This window comes from Lepus europaeus, chromosome 8 (genome assembly GCF_033115175.1).
Source record: "Lepus europaeus isolate LE1 chromosome 8, mLepTim1.pri, whole genome shotgun sequence".
NCBI lineage: Eukaryota > Metazoa > Chordata > Mammalia > Lagomorpha > Leporidae > Lepus > Lepus europaeus.
This window is the reverse complement of record NC_084834.1, coordinates 104,332,779-104,354,046: the sequence shown is the minus strand read 5'-3', so window position 1 is coordinate 104,354,046 and position 21,268 is coordinate 104,332,779. Positions and strand designations below refer to the sequence as shown.

At 40.0% G+C, this 21,268-nt stretch overlaps 1 protein-coding gene across 4 annotated transcripts in view; it reads right to left on the bottom strand.

The window, feature by feature from the left end:
- Positions 1-20,952, bottom strand: part of ANKRD17 (ankyrin repeat domain 17) — a 181,625-nt gene extending 160,673 nt beyond the window's left edge. For 2 of the 4 annotated variants that reach the window (XM_062198699.1, XM_062198700.1), the window contains exon 1: positions 20,154-20,952. In XM_062198699.1, the coding sequence (XP_062054683.1) occupies positions 20,154-20,570 (417 nt within the window). In that variant the 5' untranslated portion in view covers positions 20,571-20,952. The remainder of the gene's footprint in view (positions 1-20,153) is intronic. The other 2 variants (XM_062198703.1, XM_062198702.1) reach the window with 1 other exon arrangement.
- Positions 20,953-21,268: the final 316 nt, after the last annotated feature.

Sequence of the window (21,268 nt, the reverse complement as noted above, 5' to 3'; positions counted from 1 at the left end):
CATTGTGGCCATTTGGAGGGTGAACCAGCCAATGAAAGATCTCTTTTTTTCTCCCTCTCTCTGTCTTTCCCTCTTTAACTCTGCTTATTAAATAAACAATAAAACAAATATTTTAAAGTCCAAGTAAGATAATAGTTGGGACTAATTTCCACAAATGGTAGTAGAAATGGGAAGAAGTGGAAAGATTCAAAGTAAACTTTGGAGGTGTTTATGTTTAAGACTCTTGCCTTTCCACTTTCCCACGACACCTTTTTGGTAAGAGAAACCCTCTTTCTTTGGGAAACCATTCCAAGAGGTTCAGGCAGAAATCAGCTGGCTGTTTTTCTTTTAGAGATGTGAGTAAATGAACAGAAGCTATAACAATGCTAATGTTCTCTGTGAGCCAATCACAGTGCTCAGATCACCTACAAGTTTTCCCCTCCTGTCCCATAAAAACAAACCCCTTCACTTTAGCGCATACTTGTTTTTCAGGATGAAGTTCAATTAAGGGAGTGCTCAATAGGGACTAGTTTAAAAGATTTTACTTTATTAAGGAAAAAAATAAATAGCAGGTTCCACTGGTTGATTCTGGTAGTAATGTTTCACAGTTTATAGTCTCATGTTGTAATTTCTCATTTGGCATTCTCCACATCTGGTAAAACATGAAACTGAGGTGTGGCTTACAACTAAAACCTAGTCTGTAAAGTGCTTCATACACGTGTTTTTTTAAGATTCACCTGTGTAGGTGACCATCACATACCTCACATAAATGGTATGAACTACAGAAAAATTAATCTTAGGTTAATGGCAAGAAATAGTCATGTTTCTACTTATTTTCAGGTTTCTGCATCCCGGTTTTCCTGGAAGGAGCTGTCCCTTAGTGAATAAGCTTCCACCGTGTTCTTTCTCTCTATTACTCTTATAGGTGTTACTACAAGAGTACCACAGTATTGGTTTTCTGGACATAAGCTTTTTTGTTAATGCTTTTTAGGATTTTTATTAATACAAAGAGAATAGATTTCAAGTATTTCACAGGTACAGTTCTAAGAAGATAACCATATCCCTCCCTCAATCCCCTTCCTTCCTCTTATTTTCTTTGATTTTTGCAAAGACATACTTTCAATCTACTCCATAATCCACAGGCTTAATTCACTACTAACCATAATAGAATCACCTCTTAATCCACCTCCTACACGAGATGGAAAAACATAACATATTCTTGAAAAAGGATCTTTTCCTAGTGACAGTGATTGGTTCAACAATGGGGACATGACCCAAGCTACTCTAGCAAGATTATTTCAGGAACCAGGAATATCTTTTCTCTTCTATTCGTCATAAAGACAATATAATCCTGTAACTTTATCAGTATAAAAAGTTAATTATCCCTCAGTTTCCATAACTTTCCTTCTTCTTTCACATTAGACCACTTCTCTACAATTTTTATGTGGGTATATGGTAACCCTGAAAGAGATTTAAGTCCTAGGTGTGGCCATAGATAACTAACTTCTGGCCAGTGAGATATAACAGGAAGTCACGTTTGCAACTCATTGTCAATTCCTTAAAAGTGACCTATTTGTGCTAATTTTTCTGGTTTTGCATTCTGAAATTAAGTTTACCAGGACTGAAATAACCAAAAACCATAGGCTGGTGACTTAAAAAACAAGCATTTATGACCCGGCGCCGTGGCTTAACAGGCTAATCCTCCACCTTGCGGCGCCGGCACACCGGGTTCTAGTCCCAGTCAGGGCACCGGATTCTATCCCGGTTGCCCCTCTTCCAGGCCAGCTCTCTGCTATGGCCCGGGAAGGCAGTGGGGGATGGCCCAAGTCCTTGGGCCCTGCACCCGCATGGGAGACCAGGAGAAGCACCTGGCTCCTGGCTTCGGATCGGCATGAAACGCTGGCCGCAGTGGCCATTGGAGGGTGAACCAACGGCAAAAATGAAGACCTCTCTCTCTCTCTCTATCCACTCTGCCTGTCAAAAAAAAAAAAAAAAAAAAAAGAAGTTCCTGGATCCTGGCTTCAGTCTGGCCCAGCCCTGAGCATTGTGGCCACTTGGACAATGAACCCAGGCAATGGAAGATTCTCTCTCTCTCTCTCTCCCCCTGCCCCCTCTCCCCCTCTCTCTGTAACTCTGCCTTTCAAATGAATAAAATAAAAATATTAAAAAAAAAAATGAAAAAAAAAAAAACAAGCATTTATTTTCTTCGAATTCTGGAGGATGTCAACAGACTTGGTTTCTACTGAGATCTCTCTCTTTGGCTTATACATGGCCACCTTTTCTGTATTCTCACATGGCCTCTTCTCTGAGTGCATCCTGGTGTGTCTACATCTAAATTTCCTCTTATGGACACCAGTAAAGACTAGATTAGGGCCCACTCATCTGACTTATTTACCTTTTTAATGTTTCATCTTCAAATATAGTCACATTGTGAGGTACCTGGTGTTAGGGCTTCAGCATGTGAATATTGGGGGTATACAATTCAGATCCCATACAAGGCTGAAACATGGATATGATACGGGTTAGCTAGCTTAACCCTTATAGATGAAGTCAATATTCGAAGAGGAATTCCCCGATAAAAACTTCTGTAATGATGAAAATGTTATATATGTGTACTCTCTAATACACAGCACTATTTAAATTAAATTAATTATAATTTAACAAAATTTCAAATTTCAATCCTCAGATGCACTATCAATGTTTCAAAGGCTCATTAGTTACATGTGGCTAATGGCTACATTATAGGACAGCACCAGCTTTAGAAATGGTGGAGCAATAAGATAGCAGGAACTGACTTTGAGGTCTTTGAACAACCTGAAGGAATAGCCCTGGGATTACCACATAAGAGAAAGCAACCAATACCTTGTCAGAACACATGAGTTTTGAAGTCTCTTTGCTTCACTGCCCATTGTATATCATAATAATATAGTAATTTAGAAGTGAGCTGCTTCGGTAACAATTCCTAAGAATTCTGGTAAGGCTCAGAGGACACGTAGCAAGAAAACAGATCTCAGACTTGAGAGTTAATGACTCCTGTTATATAGCTGGGAAACATTTCGTGCAATTCTTGCCTTTTAATGACAAGGAGGTCATTCACATGCCCAATAAGCCAGTAGCTCTGAGAAAAACAGTTCGGAAAACTCAAGAACACTGATGTGTGTTGTCTATTTAAAGATCAACCAGAAAAAACTTGGCTACAAACAAGGCAGTCTGCAGAGATAGACATGACTTAACTCTCAGCAGCAAACCTCAACCTAGAAGAGTCCAGTAATCTGGGATCTTTTAGGGTGGAAAAGGCAGCAACTTCTACATAGCAAAATACCAGGAGATAATCTGTCACCTCAAGAGATTTTTGCCAGATACTAGCAAAGATCTGGGTAAGTGTACTGCTTTCCTATCTGTGCTGGTTTTGTTATTGTTGTTATTTGTTTTGATTAATATACCATACCAGTCCTTTTTAAAATAGGGTACAATGTATTTCAACACATGTATACAGCATGAACTGCATGAACTGATCAAATCATGTAATTAGCATTTCCATTTCCTTATTATTTCCTTACAACTGAAACATACCAGCTTCTCTCTTCTAGTTCTTTATAAAATACCTAATACATTTACTGTGAACTATGTGAAGTAACTTCAAAGTGTTTGTGGACAAATGGAATTAAAAGATAACTTTATTTTGGTGCAAAAATTCATGTATAATTTTTCATAATACACATTTTTCATGAGCTTCTTGAAGTCCCCTATGTGCATACATTTCAAAAAATTTTGCACCAAAACAAACTTATCCCTTAATTTTATTTTCCACACGCTTTTAGAAGTACCCACATATTGAGCCCACTGTGCTGTCAACACTAGAACTTACTTCTTCTGTGTTTTGGTGCCCATTACCTAACATCCTTCTTTCTTTCCTCCTCTTCACCCTTCCCAGTCTCTAGTAATCACTTTTCTACATACAAATGGACTTTTTTTTTTTAAAGCTTCCATATGTATGAAAGACAACATGCAGTATTTGTGTTGGCTTAATTCACTTAATTTAACAAAATAACCTCTGGATCCATCTATTTTCCTGGAAATGTCATGGTCATGATTTCATTCTTTTTACAATTAATATTCTACTGAGTACATCTACCATACTTTCTTTATCCACTCATCCATCAATGGACACCTAGGTTGACTCCATATCTTAGGTACCGTGAACAGTCCTGAAACAAACATGGAAGTAGGTATCTCTGATGTGATTTCATTTGCTTACACATATTTTTTTCATTTGCATCTAGAAATGGAATAACTGGATTATATGTAAATCTATCTTTAGTCTTTCAGGGAACCTCCATACTATAATGGCTGTACTAACTCACATTTCTAAACAGTGTATAAGGATTCCCTTTTCTCCACATCCTCACTAACATTTCTTATTTTTTGCCTTTTGGATAATAGCCATTCTAACTGGTATGAAATGATATTTTACTGCAGTTTTGATTTACATGTCCTAATGGTTAATGATAGGGTACATCATCCTGTGGAGAATGGAATCAAATAGTTATTTTGGGGGGCTAGTGTTGTGGCCTGGTGGGTTAAGCCACTGCTTGCAAAGCCAGCATTCCATACTGGAATACCTCAGCTGCTCCATTTCCCATCCAGCTTCCTGCTACCTGCTAATGTGACTGGGAAAGCATCAGAAGATAGCCTAAGTACTTGGGACACTGCCACTTATATGGGAGACCCAAATGGAGTTCTGGCTTCAGTCTGTCCCAGCTCCAGCTCTGTGACCATTTGAGGAGCAAATCAGCATATGAAAGCTTTCTTTCTCTTTCCTCCTTTCAAATAAATGTTGCTCTGTTTTGTTTTTTAAAAAATAGGTGTATTTTGTGCAGAAGTCTTTGAAATGCATGTCTATGAGGAGGTCTTCAAAAACATAAGTATTATGAAAAACCTATACATGGATTTCAAAAAAATTTTGCACAAAAATAAACTTACCTAGATTCCACTTTCCATGAACTTTTTTAAGTCTCTATGTACTGAGCATTTGCATCTTGAGATCATTTGCCTAATTTTTAATTGAATTATTTCTTGTTGAGGTTTTAGTTCCTCATATATTCTAGATATTTATCCTTGTAAAATGAATAGTTGGTAAATACTTCCTTCCATTTTGTAGGTTGTCTCTTCACTGTATTGTTTCTTTCACTGTATAAAAATTTCTTTGATACAATCCTAATTGTCTATTTTTGCTTTTGCTGCCTGAGCTTTGACAATTTTATAAAAAAAAAGAATTGCCTATACCAATGTCTTAAACTGTTTCCCTTATGTTTTCTTCTAACAGTTTCATTGTGCTGGTTTCTAATGTGTCCACTTGGTTAGGCTAAACTAAGAAGAAAGGAGAGGATTAAAGCTATTTTATACCATACAAGTATCTTCTCTCAACTATTCAATGTAATGTTAACCGAGGTATTGCAAGGGGGGGGATTTGCAGATGTCATTCAAGTCCCTAATCTGCCAATTTTAAATTAGAGAAATCATCCTCAGTGAGCTCTTCAAATAGATGTGGTTTTGGGGCAGGCACTGTGACAGACTGGGTTATACCATCACCTGTGATACTGGCATTCCATATGGGCGCCAGTTCAAGGCTCCACTTCCAATCCAGCTCCCCACTCATGCCTGGGAAAGCAGAAGATGGCCCAAGTGTTTGGGTCCCTGCATCCACATGGGAGTCCCACAAGTAGCTCCTGGTTCCTGGCTTTGGCCTGGCCCAGCCCTGGCTGTTGTGGCCATTTGGGTAGTGAACCAGTGGATGGAAGATTTTCTCTAACTCTTTCAAGTATATAAATCTTAGAAAAAAAAAAAAAAAAAAAAAAACCAAACAACAACAACAACAACAACAAAAAACCGTGGTTTTTCCTGGTATATAGACTCCAAACAGCAGCTGAGTCTACAATTTTCTCTTTGCTAGATTTTCCCCTTTTGGTTGCCTGTGGAGAACAGCTTGAGCCTTCATTTGCAGGTTCAGCCCTGCCTACCACCTTCACTTCCCAACCTGCCTGCCATATACATTTCAGACCTGCTTACTCAGCCCACATAGTCATATGAGCCACATCTATAGAATAAACTATTTGTTATACATAAATTTCCTAATTTACTTATTTGATTAAACCATTCCTGAAATATCATCCAAATTTCAGATATCTTCAAGGTGGCCTAGAAACATAAAGAAGGGAAAAACAGACCTAGCATGCAGACCAGTAACTAAGAAAATTAGGAGGCTTCAAAAATTTAAGACTAACAGAGATCTTTTGCTATAGTTAATGCCCCGGGTTTGGATTTAAAGAAAATAGAATAGAAATCTATGAAGTTTTTGAAAGAGTTTGGTCATCAAACTACATTACTAACAAATAAAACCTATGATTTAAACTTTAAGTAACCTTGCAGGCCTGAATCTATTCCAACTGGTGAGGGCTACAAAAATTGTACAATTTCTAGTATATCACACTTCCCAATATTTATTATTTTCAATGTGACCAAGGAAGATAACAAGAAATCACCTAAAGAACAAAGCCAAGGACATACAGAAAGTCAAAGAAACATTTCTCCCACAGAATAAAATTAATTTAACCAAGGCACTTACACAGTGGCCAGGCAGTTATCTTAACTTCTGCCCAGAAGGATTTCATTACTAATATGGATCAATGACTGCTGTGTACTTCCCATTCTTCCCCTCTCTAAAAGAGCCTTTATTATGATAATATTCCTACTCCTCACTATACAATGGATAGGGTCAAAGAGGAATCTTTCTTATTTTAAAAGTTCTACACTGAATTAAGAAAAAGGCCTAATGTAGATGTCTTTTACACTGAGTTCTAAATAGTAGCTCATGGGACTCTGACATATTCTTATGAGGAAAGAGAAGATCAGGTGTTAGAAGACAGGTTTATACAAATGTTGGGTAGCGGGCCGACACTGTGGCGTAGTGGGTAAAGCCTGCAGAGCTGGCATCCCATATGGGCGCTGGTTCAAGTCCCAGCTACTCCACTTCTGATCCAGCTCTCTGCTATGGCCTGGGAAAGCAGTGGAAGATGGCCCAGGTGACGGCCTGGGTCCTTGGGCCCCTGCACCTGCGTGGGAGACCCAGAGGAGGCTCCTGGCTACTGTTCAGCACAGCTTTGGCCATTGAGGCCAATTGGGGAGTGAACCAGTGGATGAAAGACTCTCTCTGCTTCTCCTCCTCTCTGTGTGTTAACTCTGACTTTCAAATAAATAAATAAATCTTAAAAAAAAAAAAAAAAAAAAAAAAGGAAAAAAATGTTGGGTAGCCAAAAGGGTAAGCCAAATACTCAGGAAGAAAACTTTATATAATGGAGATGTAAACCTGGACGACAGATATATGATGGCATAAGACAAGACAAAATCACCTGACAAGGTGAGACTAGATACATGACAGAAAAGGACAGAGGACTAAGCAACAAGATTCTAAAATAATCAAGGACATGCATGTTGTGGGGAAGAGGGAGAGAGGACCAACAAAGAGCAGCAAGACAGAAACAGGAGAACATGATACTATGTAAGGAGAAAGCAAAGCACTTTCCAAGAAGGACTGGTCAATGATATTGCGAAGAATAGAAAATAGATACAACAACCAAATACTATATATACATATATAAAAGATCTGTATATCTCTGGAAACAAAGTACAGAAGTATCAAAATAAAGTTTATACTAGGGTGAAGAAGGTTTCCACAGATCATGAAAAAATAATAGGCACTTAGCCTAGAGGTTAACATGCCTGCATCCCATATCAGTTCATACCTGAGTGTCACACCTTGCTTCTCTCCTAACTCCAACTTCTTGCTAATTCAGAACCTGGGAGGTAGGGGTGATGGCTCAGTGACTGGGTTCCTCCCACCCATGTGAGACCTGGATTGAGTTCCTGGCTCCCGACTTCTGCCTGACCCAGTCCTCGTTGTTCTGGGCATTTGGGAAGTGAACCAGCAGACAGGACTGCAGGTTCTTACTTCTTCCCTCTCTGCTTTTCAAATAAATACATTTTTTAAAAAAAATTTATTCAATGTCACTAATCATCAGGAAAATGAAAAGCATTTCCTGTTTAACAAGCTTTATAAAATAAGAAAATTAGTAATATCTGGGAAAAAACATTCTTATACATTGCTAATGAAAGTAAAACTTGGGAATATTTATTAAATTTAATATGTGCCTACAGCCTGGTCCAGCAATTCCATTTCTGGGGTCTATCCAAAAGGAGTATTTTTATATTCAAAAATAGCCATAAAAGAATACTTTCACTTTAGCATTATAACTGTAGCAGCAACAGTAACAAAAATAATCAAAATGTCTACCAACATAAAAAGTCAAATAAATCAATAACATTCTTAAGTAAATAAGATTATAAATACTCATAACATGGGACATTCATAGGCAAATGAGAACAATGCGATCCTCATTCACCATGAAAGTCCTTTTTCACCATGAAAGATGCTACTGCATTTGGTATATATCAAGCTGTTAGCATCATGTACTCTATGAAGATGATAAAAATCCATACATACTCTTAGAATTTTTTACATGCATGAATGCATTAATTTTTATAATTAAGTATACAATCATTACCTAAGACTCATCTCTCCAAATGACATATCTGAAGAATGCTCATCAATGAAACTTTTAGCAGGCAAAATTATTAAATGACAGCTCTGTTCTTCCTGATAATTTGACTGATGTACATCAAAGAAAAACAATGAGAAGACAGATTACATAATGATAATTTTGGAAAGCAGGATTATGCAATTTTTGTATAGTTCTATACACCTTTGTGATTCTGTCAAAGTTTATATAAATACATATGCTTCTACAAATAAGTATGTTTATTTATATGAAGTACTATATTTTAAGAGATATTTTTCACTGTATATTGTCCTGTAAATCAATTTCCCAAATTTTAACAGATGTCTACCTATGGTAATCACAAACATACTAATATAGATACCTCCTTTTTTTACTATAAAACCTTCAGGATAAAATTAGAATGGATGACTCTTCAGTGTAATTTAGTTGTCAAGGACACTCTGAGAAAATGTCACATATAGATCTCATCTTAAAAAGAATCACTGAGTATTCCAAGAGGTAGTTATAAAAGAGATATAATGTAAACTCTACCTTACTAGTATTCAAAACAGAAACAAAAAGATCTTTATAATCAGGAATCAATTCTAAAGGCACACATTTAAGCTAACAAAGATTTCCAAATAAAGTAATTAGAAAGGATTAAAATAATCTTTGTTTTAAATTATTAGTTTTAGTTCAGCAAGATTTAAATTTTATGAATCTATGAATCTAGAAATAATGTCTCATTTCTTCAAATGTCTCATAATCCCTAGATGATTTTTCTAGATCTTAAATATCTGTTAATTTTTTAAAAAGATTTATTTATTCCAAAGGCAGAGGAAGAGACACAGAGAGAGAGAGCTTCCATCTACCAGTTCACTCCCCAAAGGTCATAACAGCCAAGTCTGAGCCTGGCTTGTACCAGGAACTCCATCCTTGTTTCAAACATGGGTGGCAGGGGCAAATAAATTTAATTAGAAGACTATGCTTACAGTGATAATTATCTTCTAAAAATCATATAGAGAATATGAAATTTTTTTTAAGATTTATTTATTTACTTGAGAGTCAGAGTTACACAGAGAGATGACAGGGAGAGGGAGAGGGAGAGGGAGAGGGGGGGGGGGAGAGGGGGAGAGGGGGAGAGAGATATCCTCCATCTGCTGGTTCACTCCCCAGATGGCTGCAACGGCAACGGCCGGAGCTGTGCCTATCTGAAGCCAGAAGCCAGGAGCTTCCTTTGGGTCTTCCACGTGGGTGCAGGGGCCCAAGGACTTGAGCCACCTCCTACTACTTTCCCAGGCCATAGCAGAGAGCTGGATAGGAAGTGGAGCAACCAGGACTGGCCCCATATGGGATGCCGGTGCTTCAAGCCAGGGCATTAACCCACTGTGCCACACCACAGGCCCCGAGAAAATGAATTCTAACACTGCTAAGCTTCTACAGAAGAAGGTTTTACTAGCGACAAAATATAAATTCACTTAAACTAATATACATTTAACACATACAGCTTGATTTAAAATATAGGATTTTTCATCTTCACAGAGAATGATATGGGTGAAACTATTAAATACTGAAATCAGCCACACGTACAAGATTCTCAACAAATGTTAAGTAAAAGAATAATTCCTACTCTTCACCCTGCACTATTAAGAGCCTACTAGAGGCTTTGCAACATGACTATTTTCAGTACTAATTCCATGCAGAAAAGGAAACAATCAATAATGGCCAAAAGCTGAACTGGAAATGGAGCTGGTACAACACAAACAAGAGGACTTCCTTTTCTTCTCAGTTCTGAGATTTAGAGTGACAGAAAAGAGGGAAAAGAAAATAGATATTTATTTATTCCAAACTAAAAACTACAAAACCAATCTTTCTACAGATTCCTTTGAAATAACTTCATTCAAATGTCTTTAAACTAATTAAGGACAAAATATGAGAAAAAATTTATACCAATAATTAATTTTTGGATAGGATTTTCTTCTTACCTTTTCTGCCTGCTCCTTTCTCTTTTTATTGGGGGTGGGGATGGTGGAAGAGACTGGATAAAATGAAAGGTTAAATTAGAACACCTAATAATCTTCTTGGGATGATTATGGTTATCTCCAACATCTTATTTAAACTCAGCCAATATTATGCTACACTTTTACCAAAAGCACAAAGTATTTCAGATCATTTACCCAAAATAGTCCAATTTTTACCCTTACCTCATAAAACCCTATTTAACATTTTCCAATTTATTCTCAATTATCACTGTCTACTCCTATCAGTACAATTCACTATGATTCATTTGCCTGCTTTGAGAAAGATCCACTGCATAACAAAATTTATTATTAAAAGAAAAAAACACTAAATAGCTTTTGACTCTCTGAGCACCACCATGGCGTTTGCCAAGAACAAGCAACTCACAAAAGGCAGCAAAATGGGAGTCAAGAAGTGGTTGATTCATTTTCTAAGAATGACTGATAGTATGTGAAAGTACCTGCCATGTTCAAAACCAGAAATACTGGAAAATCACTAGTCATGAGGATTCAAGGAACCAAAATTCCATCTGATGGCCTCCAGGGTCACGTGTTTGACATGAGTCTTACTGGTTAGCAGAATGAAGTTTCATTTACAAAATTTAAGCTAATTATTGAGGATATTCAGGGTAAAAACTACCCAACTTCTATGGCCTGGATCTTACCTGTGACAAAATGTGCTCCATGGTCAAAAAATGGCAGTTCAATACAGAGCTCATGACCATGTCAAGAGTACCAATGGTTATCTGCTTTGCTCTGTGCTGGTTTTACAAAAAAAAAAAATTTTTTTTTTTTTTTTTGACAGGCAGAGTGGACAGTGAGAGAGAGACAGAGAGAAAGGTCTTCCTTTGCCGTTGGTTCACCCTCTAATGGCCGCCGCGGTAGCGTGCTGCGGCCGGCGCACCGCGCTGTTCCGATGGCAGGAGCCAGGGGCTTATCCTGGTCTCCCATGGGGTGCAGGACCCAAGCACTTGGGCCATCCTCCACTGCACTCCCTGGCCACAGCAGAGAGCTGGCCTGGAAGAGGGGCAACCGGGACAGGATCGGTGCCCCGACCGGGACTAGAACCCGGTGTGCCGGCGCCGCAAGGCGGAGGATTAGCCTGTTGAGCCACGGCGCCGGCCCAAAAAAAAAATTTTTAAATAAAAAAAAAAATTTAAAAAAAAAAAAAAAAAAAAAAAAACCTCAACAATCACATATGGACGATTTCCCAAGCTCAGCACCAATGGGTCTATCATTCTGGAAGACAATGATGGAAATCATGACCCAAGGGCGCAAACAGATGACTTGAAATAAGTGGTCAATAAATTAACTTAAGATAGCAATAGAAAAGACATAGAAAAGATTTCCCAATCTATTTATCCTCTCCAAGAAGCCCAAGTAGCTCTAGAAAAACCATGGGGACAAGATAAAGGCTAAAGTAGAACAATCAGATGAATATGAACTACCAGTGCAATAACCTGATTATGTTTAACATTTAGACTTTAATAGTGACAAATAAATGGCAGTGAAGGAAACACCAAGTAATACTAGCTCCAACAGGAATTCTTAAAAGTACTCTCATCCAAGCCGGCGCCGTGGCTCAACAGGCTAATCCTCCACCTAGCGGCGCCAGCACACCGGGTTCTAGTCCCGGTCGGGGCGCTGGGTTCTGTCCCGGTTGCCCCTCTTCCAGGCCAGCTCTCTGCTATGGCCCAGGAGTGCAGCGGAGGATGGCCCAAATGCTTGGGCCTTGCACCCCATGGGAGACCAGGAGAAGCATCTGGCTCCTGCCATCGGATCAGCACGGTGCGCTGGCCGCAGTGTGCCAGCCGCGCTGGACATTGGAGGGTGAACCAATGGCAAAAGGAAGACCTTTCTCTCTGTCTCTCTCACTGTCCTCTGCCTGTCAAAAATTAAAAAAATTAAAAAAAAAAAAAAGAGTCAAAACAAACAAACAGTACTCTCATCCTTACATATTTTCTTCCTCACTCTCCTGGATCTCTAGTTACATTCAGATGTAAACTTAAAATGCTAACCTTCATATAACATTTATGAGTTTTCTAGATGATGGACAGCAATCTAAGTTACACTTTCAATAATTAGGTCTATATTAATTTTGAGAAAATAAAACTCAAGATCTTATCCAAAATTAAAAAGTCAAATTATAAATAACAATAAAGTGATACCTATATTGCTGCACAACTCTACTTCACCTCACAAATAAAAAATTTCTAAAGGCAAATATTAAAAAGTTAAACACTGTAAGTTAGGAAGGGCATTTGCTTCTGGGTAGCAAACACATGGACATAACTCTGCCAGAGGTAACGTTTACGTGATTAGAAAAGCACTCATAATTACCAAATTTGTTTTTTTTAAAAGATGGAAGTTCAACATACTTAGGAATGGCATAGGTTACTGCGGATGTTGGTGCCTATTATTGGTCCTAACAAATATATATCAGCAGGGCCAGTGCTGTGGTGTAGTGGGCAAAGCCACCACCTGCAATGCCGGCATCCCATATGGATGCCGGTTCAAGTTCCAGCTGCTCCACTTCCAATACAGCTCTCTGCTATGGCCTAAGAAAGCAGTGGAAGATGGCCCAAGTCCTCGGGCCCCTGCACCCATGTGGGAGACCCGAAGAAGCTCCTGGCTCCTGATTGGCACAGTTCTGGACATTGCAGCTATCTGGGGACTGAACTGGCAGATAGAAGATACCCCTCTCTATAACTCTGCCTATATATATATATATATATATATATATATATATACACACACACATATACATATATATATATATATATATGAGATATATATAGTAGGCACTACTTCACACACCACCGTGAAGTGGAAACTCCTTTTCATCCTTGGTTGAACATGAAAAAATTAAAAAGCATCCACATTTACAATTTTAAACCCACTAAACTAAAAATTCAGAATAAATTGCCATCATAAAAGCTACTATACCTCCTCAAGGACATAAAAATTACCTAGTCAATTGTGTGACATACTCAGATGCTAGTAGAAGCAGTCTAACAAACAGCCTAGTGAATTTATAGAGTCAAAATGTGTTGTTCTAGACTATTCAACACTGAAATTTTCCTAACAGTAACTCCAATTAGGTGGCTGAGGTTAGTAGCAACGAGATTAAACAAAAACTGGGGTCTAAAACATCTTTCTTGAGTACAGTATAAATAGCTTGAATAAATTCTGTTACATTAAGGTGTGAGATCCCAAATAATTCAGACTAACTGGCAAATAAGGAAATATTTATGAAATACTCTTACTTCATAGATCAGAAAATTTAGTAGAAGATAGTAAGACTTTCATAATACATAATGTACAACAAGGTAGGAAACATAATTTAAGAGAAAACAGAATAGATATTAGGGTAGTTAGCAGACAGATCAATCTTGGACCTACTGCTTTATAAATAAGCCTCTTTGTTACATTACATTCTTAGAAGCAGTTTGAAACTCTAAAGAATCCAAATAAATGGTTTCTAGATTCCCTACTACCTCTTCATTGAGAATGTTTCAAAATAACACAGTGAGAGGTAGAGAGGAACAGGCCCTAGACTTCCCCAAGTATCCAGTGAAACTTCAAACACATAATATGGTAAGAAAAAAAAATTTAAGTATCCTCAACAAAATCCTGTGTTTAATTTCTAGGTATTAACTGCCTATTTAGACCCCAAGTTAACAACCCTATTTTAAAGAAAAAAAGTTTCTTTAGTTTAATAAGGAAAGATTACTTTGAAGAGTAAAAATCTTAAAAGGCAAGGGAAAAGCAAAAGGTTGCCTTTAGAGAGTAGTTTTCAATATTAAGTTTTCATTTGGTTAAGAATTATTAACTCTACATGGCAGGAATATAGATACATTTATCTGTACTTTTTTTTGTGAAAAGGTAAGAAAAGTTTGGAACAGACTTGTTTTCAATGCTTGCCCTGCTTCCAGAAAGGTTCTTCCTCTATACAATCTGAATTTGTATCAATATTATCTAAAAGGCCGACATCAGAGATACAGTACTAAACATCATACAACATAACAGAACACACTGATAAATAAATGAACAGGTTCTGAATCAAATATATCCAGGTTAAATTCTATTCTCGGGGCTGCTACTGTAGCACAGTGGTTTAAGCCGCTGCCTGCAGTGCCGGCATCCCATGTGGGTGCCGGTTCAAGACCTGGCTGCTGCACTTCCAATCCAGCTCTCTGCTATGGCCTGGAAAAGCAGTGGAAGATGGTCTAAGTCCTTGGGCCCCTGCACCTTCGTGGGAGATCCAGAAGAAGCTACTTGCTCCTGGCTTCGGATCCACACAGCTGCAGCCGTTGCAGCCAACTGGGCAGTGAACCAGTGGATGGAAGACCTCTCTCTCTGTGTAATTTTGCCTTTCAAATAAATAAATAAATCTTAAAAAAATCCTATTCTGACACTAGCTATGTGACCCTGATAAAGTTACTTAAAGCCCTTCTAAACCAGTTATCTTTGCCTATAAAATGTCTCCTCCAAACTTCCAAATATTTATATACTTATGAAATGCACCACACCTTATTCAGGGTATACATTTAACAATTTAACATCACTCTCACACCTCCCTAAACCTGTATTTACTCACTGGTGCATTTTTAAATCAATGTGTCTGAAATGGTTTTGTTCACTATTGTTCATCCAGTACAGTATGATACCTAGCATATAGTAGGGGAACACCAAAGATTTATTGGAGTGAAGTAAACATGGCAGTGCTTGCCTCACAGGGTTATGATGAAAACAACTAATACATGAAATTTGTAGTAACTCACTTAACTAATAAAAATGCTACAGTAGGATCTACTATTATCACCATTCACATACGAGGAAACAGAGGTAGAGAGAAATTAAGTAACTTGCCCAACTAAGGTCACAAAGTAAATGATGGACCAAGGGTTTGAATTCAGGCTCTAGAGTCCATGCTCTTAATCATTACCTAGCCTTCATGCACAGTAGGCACTAAGTAAATATTTTTATTATGTTTTTCAAATCTCAATATTGGAGCAGGCATTTGGCCTAGAGTTTAACAAAGTGGGTCAAGGCATCTGAGACCCTAACAGGTTCAATCATTGGCTCTGACTCCTGATTCTAGCTTCTTGGGAGGCAGCAGTTGATAACGTCAGTGGTTGGGTTACTGCCACTCGTGCAGAAGACCTGGATTGAGATATCAGCTCTTGTCTTTAGCAGTGCCCAGTCCTGGCCCTTGTGCACATTTGGGGAGTGAACAAGTGGACTGGGGTTCTCTTTCTCTGTCTCAGCCTCTTTGTCTCCCTCAAAAAGTTAAAAAAATAATTTAAATTTTAAATTTAAATCTTTCTAGGAGGCTGAAGGCACTTACCACACATTCAATAATCATCGCCTATTTGCGTAAACTGTCTTTCCTCCTAATACCTACAAAATATCACCAACGTTAAGAGAATCAAGAAATATATACAAATTTCAGCTGTTCAGAGGCCCTGGCTCCAAGAAAAGGAGGAATAAATTCCATTATTTCTCTTGCTTTCCTAAATGAATTCTGAATACTCCCTAAGTACCAGTTATTCACTGAAAATGTTTCTTAATCAAGTACTATGCTTAAGCAAGACAGAAAACAAGATAATTACAATTAAGACAGAACGACTGCTTCAAAGATCTTAACATCTAGCTTACAAATACTGCTACTCAATTAAGAGATGAAACCCAGGAACAAGCAAGTTTCTCTGAACTAATTTAGGATCCTAAGAATTAAACCAGAACATAGCATTTTTCATTAAGGAAAAAAAAAAGCTGGGAAGTGTTCTTCAAGAAACAATCTAATTCTGAAATAATTTTTCTTTCTTCCTCATTCTCAACCCTACCTCTTCTGTGTATAAACAGATTCTCCCCAGCTTCACAAATCCTTTCAACACTAAGTCAGTACTAATTTACCAGCTTCCCTTGTCTAAAATTTCTTCACTAGGTTTCAATCTTTACAGGCACAGAACACCCAAAAAGTAAATGGATCAACTCCTACCGTCTTTATACTTTATGCATCTTCAACAAAAATGTCACTCTTAAACTTTTAATAGTAAATTCCCACCCTTGAATTCTGCTTTAGAAAGAACTGACATCAATTATATTAAAAAATGCATTTAATAGAATGCAATGTTATTTCTGAAATGAAGCATCAACTCCTGCAATTTCAACACTTTTAATTTAATTAATTTAGTTCACTAATTTGAAAAGTAGTGTTAAGGAAATTCATTTCTATTTTCCATATGGGACAGTTACCCACTGAAAGCCAAGAAAATTGTGCAGTTTCAAATTTAGATTTAAAGGTTTTTGTCTCCAACAGATGGGGAAAGGGAGAGAATAGAGCTCTTGATCTTTCGTTTCCAGGTACATCCAGAGTTATAAAAATTACTTGAAACATGATTATCCTATTCTGAAATCCTTTAGGAGAAATCTAGTTCACAATAACCTACTCTAGTAAGAATTATACTTCAGTTCTTTAATATCAATATAAAACTGTTATTTAAATTAAGTCTCCTTTCCTTCCATTTTTTTCTCTTTCAGCAGATACAGAGAATATCTACTTAACATTTCTTCACTGCAAATCTACACATTTTTGTTCCATTAAATTATCTTTGGGGATGGCATTCTGGCACAGGAGGTTAAGAGGCCACCTGCAAAGCTGGCACCCCATATGATCACTGGTTAGAGTCCTGGCTGCTCTGCTTCCCAACTAGCTCTCTGATAATCCACCTGAGACAGCAGCAGAAGATGGCCCAAGTGCTTGTGCCCCTGCCACTGTAGCCATTTGGGGAGTGAACCAGCAGAAGGATGTGCTCACGCTTGTTTGCACTCTCTAATAGGCCTCTCAAATACATAATGAAATTAGTTTTTTAAAAAATTAATTATTAAAAAGTTATCAATTAATTTTCAGGTTAAGTATTGCAAACTATAATCTTTCATATTCTTTTGTGTAACTTTTACTGCAAGGATAAATTCAGGATCACGATATTCACATTTTTTTTAACTGGGGAGCCTACAACAGGATGAATTAGAAAAAGGACTTAAATTCTGTGATTTTAGGCGTAAGGCTTTCTACCTCTAGGAAGTTCACCTTCTGCTGACTCATCAGGAAAATAGTAATTAAAAGAGAAACACTGCACAACTTGTTAACTGAGCCTACAGTGTACAGTAAGCATGAGGTTTATTTTCTTTACTTTGGTCAAAAGTTAGAGACCAGTGCAGAGACAAACTGCACTGCTTTCTATCTGCTCATTCCTCATAGAGTTCCTGTATAGATCTTTTTTAATAGTTGCATTTTCTAACACTTTTCCTGACTCATCTTCATGATAAATGACAAACTTATTGTTTATATCACTATGTAGGAGACAGAATAAAGCACATTAAAGAACAAAAAAGTAACAAACTCCTCTAATTGGTCGGTCAACATATGCCATTACTATTTTCCAAGGAGAATAAACCTGATCCACAAAATTAACATACCTATAGGCTTATGGTCATACTTCACAATTGAAGGAATTATAAAAAGTTTCATTTATTGGGCCACATCCCAAAGTACTAAACTACTTAGGTATGTAGAGACTGCAGAAAAATATTCCAGCAAATATTATTCAATTATCATGATCTTGTTCCAAACCAGAGCTTGAAATTTTGGTGAATTTAAGATCTTAATGAAATACTGGTATTTTGCCCACACCTGCAGCATTGAGTTATCTTGTAATTCAGTGCCTATACTTTTTAGAGGGGTCAAGAAGGAAATGTAAGAAAATAAATTATCATTAAAAGGTGTACTGGCCTGAGACAACAGAAAACTTTGATTTCTACTTTTGCTACTACCTGCTATGATTCCACTTCCTCTAAGATTTGTTTTCCTCATTTTCAAAATACAGAAGTTGGGCTAGACTATTTCTAAAATGTTTCCCACCTCTGAGAAGAATCATACAATGGAAGGATCCTAAGTCCCATATAGATTTAACTGGAGATAAGGATCTAATCACATCTTTCTCATCATTGTGTCAAGTGCAGCCTGAACACACTCTCCTGAACTATCCAATTAGGCCAATCAAAATCCATCAATACAAACCTATCCTCAGAATACAACAGGCCGAACAATGTAACAGCAGTCAGGTCCATCTTTCTGGTATACATAATTCAACTCTTACATCTCTACCTATATAACTTCATTCTGAGGTAAAATAGAATCTAGTCTTCCAACAGGCAAGCCTCAAAAACCCTTTAAAGGATTATTTGTCTATTCAAACAGAATTCAGATGCAATAAGTGCAACTTTCAGAAAATCAGCCTTGTACCAAGATAAGTTCTATGTAGGAGAGAATACAAGGAAAGTGGTATTTCCAGATAATTCAGTTGTTCTTAGAACTAAGTTTAAAATCAGCCTTTAATGCTATTTTCCTCTGCTGTCTCTAAGTTGCAATTTCTTTCTCCAGATCAAGATTTTTCTAGTTTCCATTTCATGTAGGAGACAAGAGAACTGAAGAACTGTTAACTCGTAAGGCTAACTCTTAGTTGGCTGTCTGTACAGTGTGTTTTACTGAGCTTTTGCGTTCTAAGGCTTTCTTGGAGGAATAAAGTCCTGCAACGCCGCCTGTCTGTGGACCCAGGAAAAAAAAATATGAACTGTTATTATGAAACCAGATCACTAGGACAAATCAAGACGCCTTCCAACTCACCATTACCAAGCCTGGCTCCAAAGCAGACCGGCTTGGCTGTCTATCCCATATTATTCGAGAAACAACAGCCCCTAGCTTAATTCTTTCTCCATTAAGGAGGTATTTGAAGATGGATAGGTATGTATATGTGAGAAATATTTTTCATCCACTCAGTTGCTCATAAATATATGTGGATGTAAGAACGGTTCATCCAAAATCCCTGAGAGATCGACAAAGTGAAAGTTACTTCGGCAGTCACCATAGTTATAAAAAAAAAAAAAAAAAAACTGCTGCAGAACAGTATGGAAAAGTACAGGTTCTCACGTGTCTCTCACATACACAAATACTTAGCTCTTGGGTCCCTTACAACCTTACCTCCACTCCTCCCCTCCTCTGCACCTCTCCATCTCACAACTGGGAGAAAGGTATCAACCCCTTGCTGGCTCCCAAGAGACTCATCTACCTATTATCTTACCCCTCCCGCTTTGGTCCCGCCCCCGCCCCGGGAATGAGCTGGCCCTACTGGCCCCAGCGGAGCCCCCACCCCACCCCACCCCCCACCCCGCCCGGGTGTGCAAATCAAGAATCAATTCCCTCCATCCTTCACCGTGGGAACCATCCCACGATAACATGCTGTTCCCCAACTCTGTGGACTCCGGGTCCCTCCCACCCCCACGTGTCAGCCACCCCCCCCCCCAACGCTCCCACACCTCACGATTCAGGCCGAGAAAAGCAAGCGGGCAGTCGAAAGCCTGGTCCCTAACCAAAATCGCCCCTCTGGAATCGGTCCCACCGCCAGTCCCCTCCCACCTTCGGCCCCTATCCTTTGAGGTCCCTTCCTCCCTCCATCCTGGGAACCCAGGCCCTTGCCTCAGAAACCTCCTCTTCCTCGTCGTCGTCGTCCTCTTCTTCCTCGCTGTTGTTGCTGCTGGTGCCGCCGCCGCCACCTCCTCCTCCTCCACCGCCGCCTCCACCGCCGCCGCTGTTGTCGCTGTCGCTGCTGCTTTCGCTGCTGCTGGGGGGTCGGCAAGTCCGGTTCCGCTTGGCCTTGTGGTGTTGCTGCTGCGGCGGCTTCTTCTTCAGGAGCAGGTCGCAGACTCGCACCATCCCACGAGGAGACGAGGCCGAGCGAACCCCGCTGCCGCCGCCAACGCCGCCGCCGACCTCCGCCGCCGCCGCCGCCGCCGCCGCCGCCACGGGGGGGCCCGCCACAGCCGCCGCCGCCGGGGGGCTCCCTTCTCCCTCCGCCGCCGCCGCCGCCGCCACCGGAACCGTCGCCTTCTCCATCCCCAGGGAAAGAGGGAGGGCGCGGACGGGGGAGGGGCGTGGGGGCTACGCTCTACCGCGACTTCGGCCGCACCGGGGCCGACACAGCACTCGGTGCCGCCTCCGCCGCCACCGCCTCGGTCACCTCTACTGCCGCCGCCGCCGCCGCCGCTCCGCCAGCTCTCACCTCGTCTCGCGATACTAAGGGCGGGGAGCCTGACGATGGGAGGGAGGGAGAGGGAGGGAGCGTGAGGGAGCAAGGAGGGGGAGGTGAGGAGCCGAGGGAGACGGGGAGACCTAGAGAAGGAGAGGCTGAGAAGACGCGGGGGAAGTGTTCTCAGGGCGCCTGCCGAAGGCGGGCGGCGGGGACGCAGGGGGAGCCGCGGGTACTGCCGGAACGCCCGCGAGCGCCCGGGTTTCTTCTCTTTCCTCGCTACTTCCCCCACACACTGCCCTGCAGCCCTCCCTTCTTCCTTCCTGGCTTGTGACTAGAACGCAGCCGCAGGCGGAAGTGCGAGTGACGCCATCAGCCGTCGCCTGAGCGATGGCGCGCGAGCGGCCGAAAGGCGAAAGTGAGATTTCCAGGGCCGCGGCCGGGAGCCTTCGCGCGCGTAGCGCTGCGGTGCGTGGGGCGGGCCCTGGGCCGCGGGGGAAGCGGGTGCGGAAACGCAGGCCGGACGCTTGGTTCGCGGGAGTCCGGGGCCACCGGATCCGGGAGG